Source organism: Oncorhynchus tshawytscha, linkage group LG11, assembly GCF_018296145.1.
Source record: "Oncorhynchus tshawytscha isolate Ot180627B linkage group LG11, Otsh_v2.0, whole genome shotgun sequence".
Classification (NCBI taxonomy): Eukaryota; Metazoa; Chordata; class Actinopteri; order Salmoniformes; family Salmonidae; genus Oncorhynchus; species Oncorhynchus tshawytscha.
Window position 1 is genome coordinate 28,710,986 of NC_056439.1, and position 17,836 is coordinate 28,728,821.

Below are 17,836 nucleotides of genomic sequence, written 5' to 3' on the forward strand. Positions count from 1 at the left end.
TTTCCTCTGGAAGCAACGTCAGCACTATAACTTTTTCGTTGGGAGCTTCATGAAATGGGATTCCATGGCCGAGCAGCGGCTGGAGTGGTGTAAGCGCGTTCTCTGGAGGGATGATTCACCATCTGGCAGTCCGACAAACTACCTGCCCTCCAGAACACCTACAGCACCCGACGTCACTGGAAAGCCAAAAAGATCATCAAGGATAACAACCACCCGAGCCACTGCCTGTTCATCCCGCTATCATCTAGAAGGCAAGGTCAGTACAGGTGCATCAAAGCTGGGACTGAGAGACTGAAAAACAGCTTATATCTCAAGGCCATCAGACTGTTAAATAGCCATCACTAGGCAGCTTCCTTCCGGTTATGTAACCCTGCACCTTAGAGGCTGCTGCACGATATACATAGACTTGAAATCACTGGCCACTTTAATAATGTTTACATACTTCTTTACTCATCTCATATGTGTATACTGTATTCTTTTCTACTGTATTTTAGTCTATGCCACTCCGATATTGCTCACCCTAATATTTATATATTCCTTGATTCCATTATTTTACATTTAGGTTTGTGTGTATTGTTGTGAATTGTTAGATATTACTGCACTGTTGGAGCTAGAAACACAAGCATTTCGCTGCACCCGCAATAACATCTGCTAAACATGTGTATGTGACCAATAACATTTGATTTGATTTGACAGACGAATCTGGGTTTGGCAAATGCCAAGAGAACGCTACCTGCCCGAATGCATAGTGCCAACTGTAAAGTTTGGTGGAGGAGGAATAATGGTCTGGGGCTGTTTTTCATGGCTTGGGCTAGGCCCCTTAGTTCCAGTGAATGGAAATCTTAACACTACAGCACACAATGACATTCTAGACGATTCTGTGCTTCCAACTTTGTGGCAACAGTTTGGGAAAGGCCTTTTCCTGTTTCAGCATGACAATGCCCCTGTGCACAGTGAGATCTATACAGAAATGGTTTGTCGAGATCTGTGTGGAAGAACTTGACTTACCTGCACAGAGCCCTGACCTCAACCCCATTGAACACATTTGGGATGAATTGGAACGGCGACTGCGAGCCAGGCGTAATGGCCCAACATCAGTGCCCAACCTCACTAATGCTCTTGTGGCTGAATGGAAGCAAGTCCGTGCAGCAATGTTCCAACATCTAGTGGAAAGCCTTCCCAGAAGAGTGGAGGCTGTTATAGCAGCAAAGCGGGGACCAACTCCATATTCATGGTTATGATTTTCGAATGAGATGTTCAATGAGCAGGTGTTTGCATACTTTTGGTCATGTAGTGTTGGTGCTTCTATATTAACTGGGATTTATTTTGATATGTTGTGGTTAACCATGTACTTTTTTATTTCATGACATTATAGCCATAGTCTTCCCGATGCGTTTTACTTTACTGTAATATTAGCATAAACGAACAAAGTATGTTTCTGTGTACAACATTATGCTTTCAAAATGTTCTTCCCTGTGGCAACACACTCATCCAGACAGCAGTATTCACAGTAAGTGCATATACGCTCTTCTTTATTTCTTATACATTTGAACACTTTTCATTGTTTGAAACAATTTTGAAATAATTTTTTATACATGTAAATCAACATACCTGGCCAGAGATGAAAAGTTTTCATGCTTATTTAGATCATCTGAAAGCACTTCATACAAAATTAAATATTTCTGCATCAAAAACATACTGTTATAAGTAATGCAGGAAAGGCACTAAGTACTGTAAATTGATTCCACTAGATTAAAGATAGAGTATTCCGCTGAGTTACTGGCCAGAATTCAGTCATTTCAGATAGTTTTTCTGCCCTTCAGAAGTGTGTTTGATTTTCACAGCAGAGTGCCCAGGATGGAGGGACTTGACACTTGATTTAGAAACAAGCAGTCCTGTGGCATGATCTATCCCTATTGTTGAATGAATGAGTAGAAACCGCATGAAGGTTTGTGATTTGGATTAGGTTTACAGTTCTTTAGTCTTGTGTTGGCCTGATGTCATCAGTAAGTGACGTTGCTGTCCAGCCATGAGCTGATCTCTGCCTTGTTCCTCCTGACCCACTCAATGTTGTTCTTCACTGTTTCTAGAGCTTGCTGCCTAGGCATCTCCCCAGCCCCGGCATTAGGGTTCAGCTTGAAAAAGTGCTCCATCTAAAATACAACCAAACAGTCAGTAATAAACACAGGCACAGTCTAAAGGCACAATCCACATACATCAGTCAATCTTAAATTCGAGCACACCAGCACTTGTTTTCGATTTGAGTGGTTTAATGTTAGAGTTATTCCAGTTCTATGAATAGAAGGGCTCTGTCTTAACCTGCCACAGCTGTAGCTCTGTGTTGTAGGTGGTGCTGATTCTGGTCAGCAGGCGTCCCAGGTTCCTGTCATTGATGGTGTATCTGTAACAAAACAAAAAGGAGGCTTAATTGCTGCTAATTCAGTCAATTTACTTACAGCATCGCATTCCATGTAGTCACTATCACTTCAATTACTCTGGGCTCAGTGACTCTCCATTCAGACTCAGAGAAGTAAATCAGAGAATGGGCTCACCTGTTCACTAGGTAGTTCCAGTTGAGGACGACCCAGTTCCAGGCCATGGTCTTGCCGTAGCGATTCAGAGAGACATAGCGGACCACAGTGAACAGATCCTGAGTCCTCACAATACTCTCATCTTTACACGCCTCCAGTAAGCTGTGAAACAACACAACACCGTTATCTTAAGCACCATTCTTATAAGCCATATCTAGCTGAACAAACTAAAATATTCCCAGAAAAAAAGTATCACACTTTTGCCAATAAATGTACTCTCGCTCTAGTAATAACTTTTCAATGGATTATGTTAAGAAGTGATTTTGAAAAATGCTTTTAAAAATTATATATAAAGAGAAAGTATGAAGAGAATGATTGTTTTTTATTTACTTATTCAGAAGACTGACGTTCTCCACAGATGCCAATCCATACAAGAGCTTGTCCTTCTCTTGGGCCAAGCTCTCTGTTTTGTATCTCTCAAACATTACGTTCCACTTCGCCCCAGTGCCTGAGTTCTTCATGCCGTAGCGATACACCAGCAAGCGCAGGTTCACCCCCACAGTGCTGGAGGTCAAAGGTCATGTTACCATTTAGGCTTAGTGGGATAAACAGGATTTTAGGAATAGGAATGCTAATGAAGTAGTTAGTTATGTCCATGTACGGCAGATTGGTTTAGTAAGTAGATCATGTGTCATTTTAGTGATTTTATTCAAGAGTCAAGACTAATACTGTATTTACCTGATGGTTCCTGCAATCCATTGGTCAAATATAGCAGATGCTTCATTTAGAACTTCCTGGTCGCCCATTTGACAAGCAATTTCCAGGACTGTCTCACGCAACAGCCTATACAAAACCAATATAGACAATACAGTTTAGGATCAATATTCAGTAAATACACCAGTGATCTGTCAAATACGGTAGGCCGTCTCTCCTAGTCTTACCTATCTCTCTGGCTTCCCACGTCGTCCCATCCCAGTTGCCTGGAGATAGTCTGCACATGCTCACGGAATAATTTCTGTAGGGAAAGTAAGTGACACCCCATGTATGAGTAAACTCACAAGATTATTATTTAGTGTGTGTGCGTGTGTGTTCTGGTTGGCCAGCAGAGGGCGGAATTCACCTGTCAAATGTTTTTGTTTTTAAATGACTCACCTGGAATTTGGGGTAAAGAACAGTGTCGTCTGATAACATGTCTTGCACATAGGCGATGGAAGAAGACACACGTTTCCAGACGATGTACTCCGTCTCATTGGTCAGGTATTTTGTCAGGTTGAATGCATTTCCATAATCGACGGCGTCTGCCCTGATGAGGCCGATAAGACAACGACATTATGTTTAATCTCAGTTTTATATTGACAGATGTACTTCAAGTAAATGTCAGTAGTGTTTAATTTACCTTCCCAGAGCAAAGACATCATCAATGTAACTGCATCGGTCAGCAGCGTCTAACTCCTAGTAAAGAAAGTGTCATGCTGATTACCACAAGTTTAACTCATGAACTGGTAAGATTAAAACAATTAATATTGCATCTGATACAATAGTAGCAATTTGAATTATATTACCTGGTGATTTGTTTGGAGTTGTTGACTAATTGTGCTCCATATGCTGTCAGGGTGATTGACTCTGTAAAATCCAATGTGGTCGTTGTTGACCTTCAGCAGTCCATCCGTAGCAGGGGAATAGCCAGCTAAGACTAGCTCTATTCGTATGACAGACGAACGTGTATGACTTCAATTTGACTAAATACATGATGTTACCAGAGGCTGGAAATTTAATGTTAAAAAGGTCAAGTCTAGGATTTGGTCAGAAATATCTTTACCTGGATTGGACTTGTTGAACATGATGGAAATAGACGTATTACTATCCACTGAGTACCACTTAACAGGGATGTTCCACTTGTAACTAAGATAAAAACAGACCTTTTAAGAAATACCGGTTTCTCCTAAAAAATATAGCTGAAACTACATCCATGGGGAAATCAATCAATTATCACAAAGGGATTTGATAGTGCTGTGAATAACTGACCTGAGTGGTGAGGGTGGCTGGGTGGGATTAGCATTGGGGTCCAACAGGAATCTTCGCTGGGTGAGTTTGGTCTGAGCATTGATGGTAGACAGGTCCAATACTGGGTAGCCCATCTGTTTGGTCCATGTGTCCATCACGTCTGCTACAGGCAACCCACTCACCTGCAAACAAAATGTTTTAGTGTGTATCATACAAGTTAGATGCAGTGAAATAATGTCAATAATATCAACAATTTATATATTTTTGAATTACTACGACCAAATTAGATATGACAAACATACATTAGCAAGTGATGCCCAAAAGTTGTCTGTTTTGGCATTCTCAAAGTGGAAATCTTTCAAGTATTTCTGTTGAAGGGAGAGAAAAACAGGTTACCATCAATTTAGCAATGTGGCCATCCATAGATTTAATGATAAATCAAATGTGGGCTATATATATATATATATATATATTGCTATGACCCTTTCAAGTTAAGTATTACAATGGAAGACTGTCTGACAGTAATCATCATTTTAATTCAACAAGGAAGGGATTGCATCTCCCTAACACTCGCTATTACCACATGATTCCGCTATTGACTGAATAGGAATCAAGAGACTTGCTGTAAGGATACTTCTATTTACTCAGATGAAATGGACTCTTACCCGACAGCCATCTCTGAAGTTGTCTCGACCCAACCAGTCCTCCACCATCCTGAGAATTGATGCCCCCTAGAATAACAGTTACAGGAACATGTTTGGAATTAATTTAAAGACTCATTTAATTTCATTACATTTTATTCCATCTCATGAAGTAAGGTGAAAAGAGGCACAGTTTAAGATTACCTTACTGTAGGATATGCTATCAAACACAGAGGTAATCTGAGCCGGAGTTGATACATCCACAATGATTGGATGGGAGGTGACGAGTGCATCGTCCACCATGACAGGAAGTACATCACTGATGATCATGATGTCACGCTGGTAAAGACAGAGACCGAAGTAGATGTAGAATTTATTCATAACCAGAGTTGGGGTTAAAGCAATTCCATTTCAAATCACTCAATTTAGGATCTGTGAGATGGACTCACCATTCCCCAGAGGGGCTCAGCCTCCTCTACACCGATGTACTCAAAGAAACTGGCAAAGCCCTCATTTAGCCAAAGGTCATCCCACCAATCCATGGTCACGATGTTCCCGAACCACTGCAGGAAAATACAACATGCAAAGTTATCTTCCAGCTGACTTTATTTACAAACAAGTGTGTATGGGTGAGTGTGAGGGCGTGCATGTGTGTGTGAGTGCTTGTGTGTTCTGGATACTCCAGCCAACAGTGGGACTCAAAGATAGTTGGACTCATAAATAGCAGGTGAGCCAAAGACACAAAACAACAGAGAAACACACACATACCAGACAAAGCTCCAACAACACAATATTTTCATGCACACAAAATATCATAGCATGCAGGTTAACACTCTACAGCTCTGCATACAGTATAAAACATAAAACACAGAACAAAGTTACAGACACAGTAAGAACATATAAAACCCACATAGTTTCTACTGGTATTTACTAGTGAAGTTAAGTGCTACTCTCACTTTTTCAAATTATTATTTCAAAATAATGTATTGATTGTTGCTGCCTTCTTGGCCAGGTCTCCCTTGAAAAAGAGACTCTGGGTCTCAATGGGCTTTTTCTGGTTAAATAAAAGGTACAAATATATATATATATATTTGTACCTTTTATTTAACCAGAAAAAGCCCATTGAGACCCAGAGTCTCTTTTTCAAGGGAGACCTGGCCAAGAAGGCAGCAACAATCAATACATTACATAATTAAAACATACAACAATACAATACAACATGATCCAGCCCCAAAAAAGCATTTACACTCCTCCGTAACAGTCTCCCATCAATATTTTAAATTCATTCAGTGGCACTAACATATCTAGATGAAGCATGGATTGTAGATTATTCCATGCGTCTGGTGCACAAGAGAGAAGGCAGTCTTGCCTAATACTGTGAATGTCCTGGGGACTTTAAATAGCAACCACCTAGCAGACCGGGTATGGTAACGGCTAGTGGTGAAGGAGACCAGACTACAGAGGTAAAGAGGGAGTTTAACCAAAAGGGCATTGTAGGTGAACACATACAAATGTATCTTTCTGAGCATATAAAGTGAGGTCCAACCTACCATATGGTACAATGTGCAATGGTGGGTGAGTGACTTGGCATTTGTAATAAAGCGCAAGGATGCATGGTAAACAGAGTCCAGTCTCTGTAAGACGGAGGAGGTTGCATGCATATGCAACAAGTCACTATAATCAATAACAGAGAGAAAAGTGTCCTGAAGCTTCTTTCTAGCCGTAAGCAGGAAGAAAGACTTAAAAAGTGTCCTGAAGATTCTTTCTAGTCGTAAGCAGGAAGCAAGACTTATTACGAAACTAAAAACCCAATTTCAATTTAAGCTTTGTCACAATATTATCCACATGAACTTTAAAGGACAACTTGCCATCCAACCAAATACCTAGGTATTTGTAGGATGACACTTTTTCAATGGATAAGCCACCAGATGTGACAATGCTAATGCTCTCTGGCAGAGTTCTAGTTCTGGTAAAGGTCATGAATGTAGTTTTTTGTATATTCAAGACCAATTTGAAATAATAAAGGGAGGCCTGCAGTGATTGAAAAGCAGTCTGGAGCTCTTCAACAGCCTGAACCAGAGAAGGAGCACATGAATATATAACTGTATCATCTGCATATAGATGTAACATTGCTGGTTGCATCCCATTTCCCAAATCATTAATAAAAATTGAGAACAACACAGGAGCTAAAATGGAACCCTGGGGCACACCTCTATTAATCTCAAGAAAGCTAGACTTGTGATTGTCAGTATATACACATTGTGTTCTGTCAGAAAGATAGTTCCTAAACCAATTTACTGCCCCTTCACTGAGACCAATGTTACTGAGTCTAGCTAGCAACAATTCATGGTCAACTGAATAAAAGGCCTTTGATGAATCCACAAACAGAGCAGCACAACGTTGCTTTTTATCAAGTCCATTAATGATGTTGTTTGCCACTGCCCTAGCTGCAGTTGTGGTGCTGTGCCCCGATCTAAAGCCAGACTGAACCAAACTCAATATGTTCTTTTCAATTAAGAAGTTTAACTGTGAGTTCACTCGGGATTCATAAACTTTGGCCAAGATAGGGCGTTTAGAGATAGGACGATAGTTATTAGCATCTGAGGGATCTCCACCCTTTAGCAGTGAGAGGACATAAGCTGATTTCCAAATGCTGGGTATGGAATTGTAGACCTCAATGTAAGAAACAGACATATGCTTTTCTGTGGATTTTCATGCTTTTTATTGCTTTTTATGGATTACCGGAGTGTTTTATTTCTTTATGACTGGATCACTATCTGAACTGCACATTGTAAGCATGTTTGTTGTAACTCTAGGATGTGGTTGCAACTGTGCTGATATTCACCTTCCTGTAAACAGGCTGTGGGAACAAGGAAAGAGCACCCAGTTTGCACTTGCCCCTCAGTCCTGTCACTTTGGACAGTTCATAAAACTTTATGGATTGCACCATCACCCTCTTATTGCCCAAAAAAGAAAAAAAGTCCTCATTGTTGCACATCATAAAAGGCTTGATGGATAACTGGAGGGCTGACATAAGTCAATAAAACACTATCATTCCCATGACCAAATTCATGGTCAATATCAAACCATTCCAAGCTATTGATTGATACAAAGATAGGGTTGTTCTCTTTTCCAAACTTTGAGCTCTGCCGCTAACATGTGCTTCATGACTTTTCCCTCATCATTTGGGCTTCATCATGGTGACACAATACCGTCAGTGGTGACCCGTCATTCCGGGAAAGGCCACACCTGTTTAGCTATAAAATACATACAGTATATATGTATACAGTTGAAGTCGGAAGTTTACATACACCTTAGCCAAATACATTTAAACTCAGTTTTCACAATTCCCAACAATTGATCCTAGTAAAAATGCCCTGTTTTAGGTCAGGTATTTCTTTCATCACATTCCCAGTGTGTCAGAAGTTTACATACACTCAATTAGTACTTGGTAGCATTGCCTTTAAATTAGCCTTTAAACGTTTCAGGTAGCCTTCCACAAGCTTCCCACAATAAATTGGATGAATTTTGTCCCATTCCTCCTGACAGAGCTGGTGTAACTGAATCAGGTTTGTAGGCCTCCTTGCTCGCACACGCTTTTTCAGGTCTGCTCACAATTTTATATGGGATTGAGGTCAGGGCTTTGTGATGGCCACTCCAATACCTTGACTTTGTTGTCCTTAAGCCATTTTGCCACAACTTTGGAAGTGTCCTTGGGATCATTGTCCATTTGGAAGACCCATTTGCGACGAAGCTTTAACTTCCTGACTTATGTGTTGAGATGTTGCTTCAATATATCCACATCATTTTCTTTCCTCATGATGCCATCTATTTTGTGAAATGCACCAGACCCTCCTGCAGAAAAGCACTCCCACAACATGATGCTGCCACCCCCATGCTTCACAGTTGGGATGGTGTTCTTCAACTTGCAAGCTTCCCCCTTTTTTCCTCCAAACATAACAATGGTCATTATGGCCAAACAGTTCTATTTTTGTTTCATAATTTCTCCAAAAAGTATGATCTTTGTACCCATGTGCAGTTGCAAACCGTAGTCTGGCTATTTTATGGAGGTTTTGGAGCAGTGGCTTCTTCCTTGCTGAGCGGCCTTTCGGATTATGTCGAGATAGGACTCGTTTTACAGTGAATATAGATACTTTTGTACCTGTTTCCTCCAGCATCTTCACAAGGTCCTTTGCTGTTGCTCTGGGATTGATTTTCACTTTTCGCACCAAAGTACGTTCATCTCTAGGAGACAGAACGCATCTCCTTCCTGAGCGGTATGACGCCTGCGTGGTCCCATGGTGTTTATACTTGTGTACTATTGTTTGTACAAATGAACGTGGTACCTTCAGGCATTTGGAAATTGCTCCCAAGGATGAACCAGACTTGTGGAGGTCTACAATTTATTTTCTGAGGTCTTGGCTGATTTCTTTTGATTTTCCCATGATGTCAAGCAAAGAGGCACTGGGTTTGAAGGTAGGCCTTGAAATACATCCACAGGTACACCTCCAATTGATTCAGGCTAATTTACATAATTTATCAGAAGCTTCTAAAGCCATGACATAATTTTCTGGAATTTTCCAAGCTGTTTAAAGGCACAGTCAACTTAGTGTATCTAAACCTCTGACCCACTGGAATTGTGATACAGTGAATTATATGTTAAATAATCTGTCTGTAAACAATTGTTGGAGAAAATACTTGTGTCGTACGCAAAGTAGATGTCCTAACCCACTTGTCAAAACTATAGTTTGTTAACAAGAAATTTGTGGAGTGGTTGAAAAACAAGTTTTAATGACTCCAACCTAAGTGTATGTAAACTTCTGACTTCAACTGTATATACATTTATAAAAATAATTGCCTGTTTTGCATGTTAGTTTGGCATTAATTCATGTCACACAATTTTTTTTTTTTTAAACATGGTCTCTATCTTGAGTAAGGCAGCTCCAAAATGCAGGTGTTTCAGTCTAGCTCAGTGCTTAGTGTGGTTGAGGGGCAGCCAGCAGAATATACAGAGCACAGGTGTTGGTAACCTTCTTTAGTTGTGCCATGATTAGCTCAGTGTTTTTTTACCTTTATTTAACTAGGCAAGCCAGTTAAGAACAAATTCTTATTTTCAATGAAGGCCTAGGAACAGTGGGTTAACTGCCTGTTCAGGGGCAGAACGACAGATTTGTACCTTGTCAGCTCTGGGATTTGAACTTGCAACCTTCCGGTTACTAGTGCAACGCTCTAACCACTAGGCTACCCTGCCGCCCCGTTCTGTCACTCATGGGGACACTATGTCACCACAGACTCTACAGGGAGAGCTAGGCAGTTCAAGCCCCCTTGGGTGCTGCCATAGATTTACATTAGAAGTGCCCATCCAAGAAGGCTCAAGGTCATCGGCCACAGATAAAATGTATGTCAAATCACCTTATATCTACCGTAGCTTTGATTGGACTGATCATGTTGCTTTCTAAATCTCAGCTAGCAAGCTAGACAAGCAGTCATCGTCGCGTCAACAATCTACTGGCAATTCCTTTTCAATCCTTGTCATATGAAGATAAATGATAGATAAAAGGTATCGGTGATCATCGTCCATAAACGTTACATAACAAGTCGGAAATCGCAATTTCAACAATGAGTGGGTTGGAAGGAATCAGTGGCTAACTGCAAGCGTTGCAAAGCTGCTTCGACAGCCTGCTATTTGGTGGCGAGGGTGTGTGGTCCAAGTCTGGGTTTAAGAATTTAAAACATCTGTCTGAAAGTGTCTCTTTTCCAAGCTTAAAAATATAAACATTGGGGCCTCCCGAGTGGCGCAGTGGTCTAAGGCACTGCAGTGCTAGCTGTGCCACTAGACATTCTGGGTTCGAGTCCATGCTCTGTCACAGCTGGCCATGACCCTCCCCAATCCCAGGGAAGGGTTTGGCCGGCAGGGATGTCCTTGTCCCATCGTGCACTAGCAACTCCTGTGGCGGGCTGGGCGCAGTGCACGCTGACACGGGCGCCAGGTATACGGTGTTTCTTCCAACACATTGGTGTGGCTGGCTTCCGGGTTAAGTGGGCAGTGCGGCTTGGTTGTGTTTTGGAGGACGCACGGCTCTTGACCATTACCTCTCCCAGGAGTTGCAGCGATGAGACAAGACTGTAACTACCAATTGGATACCACGAAAAAGGGGTAAAAAAAAAGATAAACACCAAAAATGGCTTGTATGCTGCTGCATAAATGAGCTCATGTGCTTTTCTTCATGAGGAGAGGATACTAAATAATGTTGTTGGATCTGTAACCACATTTGCCAGTGGCATTCTCTTCCCATTCAAATATTTGTTTTCATACAAAAAGTTCAGTAATAGACGCATGTAATTCCAGTTGATATTGTGAGGGTCGTTTTTTGTTTTGTTGTCACCGTTATAGTGCAATTAATGTATTGTTTAGTGTCTTGTTGTGTAGTGTCTTTGTGGCATGCATAAAAATATGAGTTTGCCCCACCAAAATGTACATGCTAAAATCGTCACTGAATACCGTAATATAATTTTGGGGTGATTGAGCTTGGGTCCCTCTCTGACTATGACTATGAAATATGTTTTTTAATTTTCCACTATAAGATGTTTTCCATTAGTTTTCCACTATAACATGACTAATGAATAACTCTTGAATGTTTTCTCGTGGTTGTGTTTCTGTTGTGGGAATGTTGGAGACAGGTGTTTCTCACCTGGTGGACCAGCTCATGAGCGATGACGCTAGCCACACGTTGTTTGTTGTACGATGACGACTGGTTCTCATCATAGAGGAGGTTGGCCTCCCTGTAGGTGATCAGACCCCAGTTCTCCATGGCACCTGTGCCAAAGTCAGGGATGGCAATCTTATCTGGAAAAACAAAAATTGCAAGCATGTGTGTATAAGTCATTATGAATTATTGTATCCAGTAGTTACAACAGTTCACAAACAGAGGAGATATCAAATTACCTAGCTTTGGGATGGAGTATGTCATGTCGAAATATTCCTCAAAGTAGTCAAAAATGATCTTGGTTGTGTTAGCAGCATACTCTGCTGTCGCAATTTGTGCAGGCTGTGCATAGATTCGCAACTGGAAGAAAATGATTAAAAGCAAAGTTGTTGAGGTAGGTTATGGGGAGTGTGTATACACTACAGTATGTGCGAGCATGCCTGTGTACTTACATGCGTGCATTTAATCAACACAGTATTTATAATTCTTTAGATTTTCTCCAAAACATTGTAAAGTGTAACTAACTGCTAAAATCTCAACACAACAATTAAATAAACTTTTTACTTAGCTTTTACACCATTTAAAACTTTGAACTGGACAGGCTTAAGGTAAAGTGTTACAATATTTACTCTCAATATACTCTGTAGACTATAAAATATGACTTTCAACAGTAAATATTTTCTTAGTTTAAGGTAGTAGAGGGACCAGTGAAAATGACTGCTGAGAAAAATTGCAAGTACTTACAGGAATTCCTCTAGACGATTTCCTTTCCACAAACGTAAACTGGTGCACAGCAAAACATACCAAATAGGTACTCATTGGAACGGATCTCTGGAAGGACGTTTTGATCTTATTGTCAGGAAGCAGCTCTGGGGCGCCCTGGAGAGGAAGAAGGTCTGTGGTTTAATACAGATGTGAGTCAGCCTCTCTAATGGTTGTGTTCTCAGCACCAAGGACCCAAAGCAAAAGATTGATGGCTCCTGCTTTTGCATTCATGGCACTGAATCTCTTCTCCCTCTTAGTGACTTCCATTGCAGCTTCAAGTAAACTAACGGATAACACTATGCACACCTTTTTTTGTGATAGATTGTGGATACATTATATGCATTTATTTGGTATGTTTTATAAGGAGCAATTTGTTACTATGAAATGTTTTTCTTGCAAAGACTACCTCCACTGGCATATTGGAGAGGGCTTCATAGTCCTTGTCATGGGTGATGGAAATCTTGTAGGTGGCCTTCTGGTTTGGCTCATCAAAACAGGGGAAAGATTTGCGGGCGTCTGTCGGCTCATGGTCGGTGGCAGCAATTTTTCTTGGAAGAAAAAGAAACATAGCATAACTAAGTCACCCCTTTATATGACTTTTTATTAGACTGTTGTGTACAATAAATGTTTAGGTATGCAGCGTTTACTGGATTGTGGCTGCTAAATGTGCTTGAGCAAAGAGAAAATTGACATTTCATGGCCAATGCTGCAAGTAGCTTTGCTACACCACCACCTTTCAAGTCATACTTATCGACACACTAAAAACTACACTACAGTCGTGGCAAAAAGTTTTAAGAATGACACAAATATGAATTTTCACAAATATGAAGTCTACTGCCTCAGTTTGTATGATGGCAATTTGCATATACTCCCGAATGTTATGAAGAGTGATCAGATGAATTGCAATTAATTGCAAAGTCCCTCTTTGCCATGCAAATGAACTGAATCCCCCAAAAACCATTTCCACTGCATTTCAGCCCTGCCACAAAAGAACCAGCTGACATCATGCCAGTGATTCTCTCGTTAACACAGGTGTGAATGTTGACGAGGAGAAGGCAGGAGATCACTCTGTCATGCTGATTGAGTTTGAATAACAGACTGGAAGCTTCAAAAGGAGGGTGGTGCTTGGAATCATTGTTCTTCCTCTGTCAACCATGATTACCTGCAAGGAAACACGTGCCGTCATCATTGCTTTGCACAAAAAGGACTTCACAGGCCAGGATATTGCTGCCAGTAAGATTGCACCTAAATCAACCATTTATCGGATCATCAAGACCTTCAAGGAGAGCGGTTCAATTGTTGTGAAGAAGGCCTCAGGGTCCAGCAAGCGCCAGGACCATCTCCTAAAGTTGATTCAGCTGTAGGATCGGGGCACCACCAGTACAGAGCTTGCTCAGGAATGGCAGCAGGCAGGTGTGAGTGCATCTGCACGCACAGTGAGGCGAAGACTTTTGGAGGATGGCCTGGTGTAAAGAAGGGCAGCAAAGAAGCCACTTCTCTCCAGGTAAAACGTCAGGGACAGACTGATATTCTGCAAAAGGTACAGGGATTGGACTGCTGAGGACTGGGGTAAAGTCATTTTCTCTGATGAATCCCCTTTCCGATTGTTTGGGGCATCTGGAAAAAAGCTTGTCCGGAGAAGACAAGGTGAGCGCTACCATCAGTCCGGTGTCATGACAACAGTAAAGCATCCTGAGACCATTCATGTGTGGGGTTGCTTCTCAGCCAAGGGAGTTGGCTCACTCACAATTTTGCCTAAGAACACAGCCATGAATAAAGAATAGAACCAACACATCCTCCGAGACCAACTTCTCCCAACCATCCAGGAACAGTTTGGTGACGAACAATGCCCTTTCCAGCATGATGGTGCACCTTGCCATTAGGCAAAAGTGATAACTAAGTGGCCCGGGGAACAAAACATTGATATTTTGGGTCCATAGCTAGGAAACTCTCCAGACCTTAATCCCATTGAGAACTTGTGGTCAATCCTCAAGAGGCGGGTGGACAAACAAAACCCCACAAATTCGGACAAACTCCAAGCATTGATTATGCAAGAATGGGCTGCCATCAGTCAGGATGTGGCCCAGAAGTTAATTGACAGCATGCCAGGGCAGATTGCAGAGGTCTTGAAAAAGAAGGGTCTACACTGCAAATATTGACTCTTTGCGTCAACTTAATGTAATTGTCAATAAACGCCTTTGACACTTATGAAATGCTTGTAATTATACTTCAGTTATCCATAGTAACATCTGACAAAAATATCTAAAGACACTGAGGCATCAAAATTTGTGGAAATTAATATTTGTCTTCTCAAAACTTTTGGCCACGACTGTACATTATCAACACTATCATTTTAACTTTGAATAAGAGCAACTTAACCGATAACGTACTGTGACGGGTAAATATACTCTTACCTAACGGAGGTTCAACCATGGTCCTATTAGTGATAAGAATCAATGCACTCCCTGGGAAAATAACTACTGTGAAAAAAAATGATGAGGTTTATTTTTCCCTCAGTGGTTTCATCCCATTACACCCCTGTCTCTTTAGTGTGACATAAAGTACTAACAGATGGTGTGCTGCTGGGCCTCATGTGCACGCATACACACACAGACAAGCACAGATGCACACACTCACATTCAGCTAAACTCAGCTGTCAACACTCAGATTACGTCTCGTAAACTTGTTCCCAAAAGGAAATTGTCCTTGAAAGAATTTGGCTGAGGGTCTAAAGTTCTGCAGATTTTCTTCCCTATCCCACATTGCATAATGGAGTCATGGTTATAGATCTATTCAAATGGGTCCAAAGTAGCATATGCAGCACCCATAACACTGAGCATGTGAGGGATTTAGTTGCATTGTAACCATTCTCAGCAATCATTAATTTATGTCTTCGTAAATATTGTCTTCCCCTACGCCTCGATCAGACGGACAGCGTCATTGCTTCAATGCTGCGTAATAAATTCTGCAGTTATACATTTTAACTTGATATGGCTCTGACGAAGGCCGTGAGGCCGATACGTAAGCTTATTAAATATCAGTGATACTATCAAGAGCAGTGTGCGGTTTCCTTTTTCCTTCAACTGGATATGTGTGCAACAAAAGTTAAAAGTTCACCTTTTGATACTATTTCTGTCAAGTATACGAATACAATTTGATGTATACGTTGGATATATCCAACGCATGCACCACAATAGAACACAGAACGCACTGCAACTGCCTCTGCAACATAATGCTGCAAGGCAAATGCAGCGTTCCATTGGAAATGAAGGTACTTCTGGTGTACCAAAATGCATACATGCATGTAGACATACAAAAAAATACTGAAATACACCCAATCTATAACCACTAATTCATGCCTCGAAGGACTTACTTGGTGGCCCCATTTTCTGTGTAGGTGACTCTGTAGAAGCCCACCAGAGATCCGTTGAGCCAGCCCTGGAAGTCCAGGGTGAGGATGTACACCTCATTGGGCTTGGTGGCCGCAAGCTCCTCCTCCGCCTCCACTACGACATACTCCTGCAGTTTGAACTCAAAGCAACCCTTGATGGCCACAGTCACATCCCTCTGAGCCTGTGGGGTTTTCAGGACAAGCCTGGGGACTGCCCTGACGAAAGTCTCCCGGATGTGGAGCCACAGGTGCCTCGTGGGTCGTCTCACCTCCAGGTGCACGGATACATTCCCCATGTAGAGGTCAGTGGTCAGGTCAGGCTCCAGGTGGAGGTCATAGTGCACCGGCTTCACGTAGTCCGGCAGCCGGAAATTCTTCCAGTCCCCGTCAGTGTTGTTGGAGGGCTTGCAGGGCCCCCTGTCAGCTGGTGGGGGAGGGGAGGTGGGCTTGGGGGGTCCCTCGGTGGGGGCCGGGTCACCCGGGGTACTGTCGGGCTGTGTGAGGCCCACCCCCAGCCCCACAGCTACAGCTGACACCACCACCACAGCACAGATGAGGGCCACGTGCTTTCCTCGGATGCAATACCTCTTCTCCGCCTTCTCAAAGTCCAGGCTTTCAACCATGGTGCCCGCCTTGGTGGCCCAAGACAAAATGCTGTGGCCTCAGATATCTTCTGAATCCCCTACTGGAGGAATAACATAAGGGAAGAAAACACTATTTCCTGATCAGATTTCCAAGGAGTTGCAGCTGAGAGATAGCACAATGCCAAGCTGCTTTAAAACTGACCACAGATCAGTTCCTGTAAAACCTGATAAAAGAGAACCCTAGGCTGAGCTAATCTGAAACTAACCGTTTATCATTCAGAGTTCCAGTATATCAAAGATGAAAAACTATTGGTCTGAGTTGATCCAAGCTCAGTCTGCCTGCCATCGAGTGCAAGGCTGCCTGTGGGAGGTGGAGAGAGGTTAGCTGGAGCAGTGGAGAGGAGGTGGAGAAGGAGGAGCAGGGTTGCTGAGGGGGAGTCTACAATAGAGAGAGGGAATACCACACACTGGAGGCAAATCTTATACACTAATGCAGGGCAGTTTTTTTTCAGTGGGCATTGCGTATACATATACGCACTTCTTAATCCCCACTGATGCATATCAAAGTAGTGTAGTGGAGGTAAAGGCCTACGCCATATCAATTATGTACATTGCCTTCGGAAAGTATTCAGACCAATTTACCTTTTCCACATTTTTTTAAGTTACAGCCTTATTCTAAAATAGATAAACATTTTTAAAATCCTCATCATTCTACACACAATACCCCATAATGACAAAGTGAAAACAGGTTTTAGACATTTTTGCTAATTTATTAAACAAAAAAACTGCAATACCTTATTTACATAAGTATTCAGACCCTTTGCTATGAGACTCGAAATTGAGCTCAGGTGTATCCTGTTTCCATTGGTCATCCTTCAGATGTTTCTACAACTTGACTGGAGTCCACCTGTGATCAATTAAAAAAACTGGACATGATTTGGAAAGGCACACACCTGTCTATATAAGGTCCCACCGTTGACAGTGTATGTCAGAGCAAAAACCAAGCCACGAGGTCGAAGGAATTGTCTGTAGAGCTCAGGATTTTGTTGAGGCACAAATCTGGGAAGGATAGCAAGAAAATGTCTGCAGCATTGAAGGTCCCCAAGAACACAGTGGCCTCCATTCTTAAATAGAGGAAGTTTGGAATAACCAAGACTCTTCCTAGAGCTGGCCGCCCGGCCAAACTGAGCAATCGGAGAAGGGCCTTGGTCTT

The 17,836-nt window shown here is 41.9% G+C and overlaps 1 protein-coding gene across 1 annotated transcript; it reads right to left on the reverse strand.

Moving 5' to 3' along the window:
* Positions 1 to 1,504: 1,504 nt before the first annotated feature.
* LOC112261659 (glutamyl aminopeptidase) lies at positions 1,505 to 17,038 on the reverse strand. The gene is made up of 20 exons (XM_024437154.2): positions 16,022 to 17,038; positions 13,055 to 13,196; positions 12,628 to 12,762; positions 12,123 to 12,243; positions 11,869 to 12,023; positions 5,626 to 5,739; positions 5,381 to 5,515; positions 5,201 to 5,266; positions 4,838 to 4,903; positions 4,557 to 4,717; positions 4,351 to 4,433; positions 4,094 to 4,230; positions 3,928 to 3,983; positions 3,684 to 3,834; positions 3,473 to 3,546; positions 3,270 to 3,374; positions 2,922 to 3,095; positions 2,553 to 2,693; positions 2,320 to 2,401; positions 1,505 to 2,153 (listed from the first exon to the last, which is right to left on the reverse strand). Exons 1-20 carry the CDS (start codon positions 16,660 to 16,662, stop codon positions 2,004 to 2,006), a joined length of 2,889 nt encoding a protein of 962 aa, XP_024292922.1. The 5' UTR covers positions 16,663 to 17,038; the 3' UTR covers positions 1,505 to 2,003.
* Positions 17,039 to 17,836: the final 798 nt, after the last annotated feature.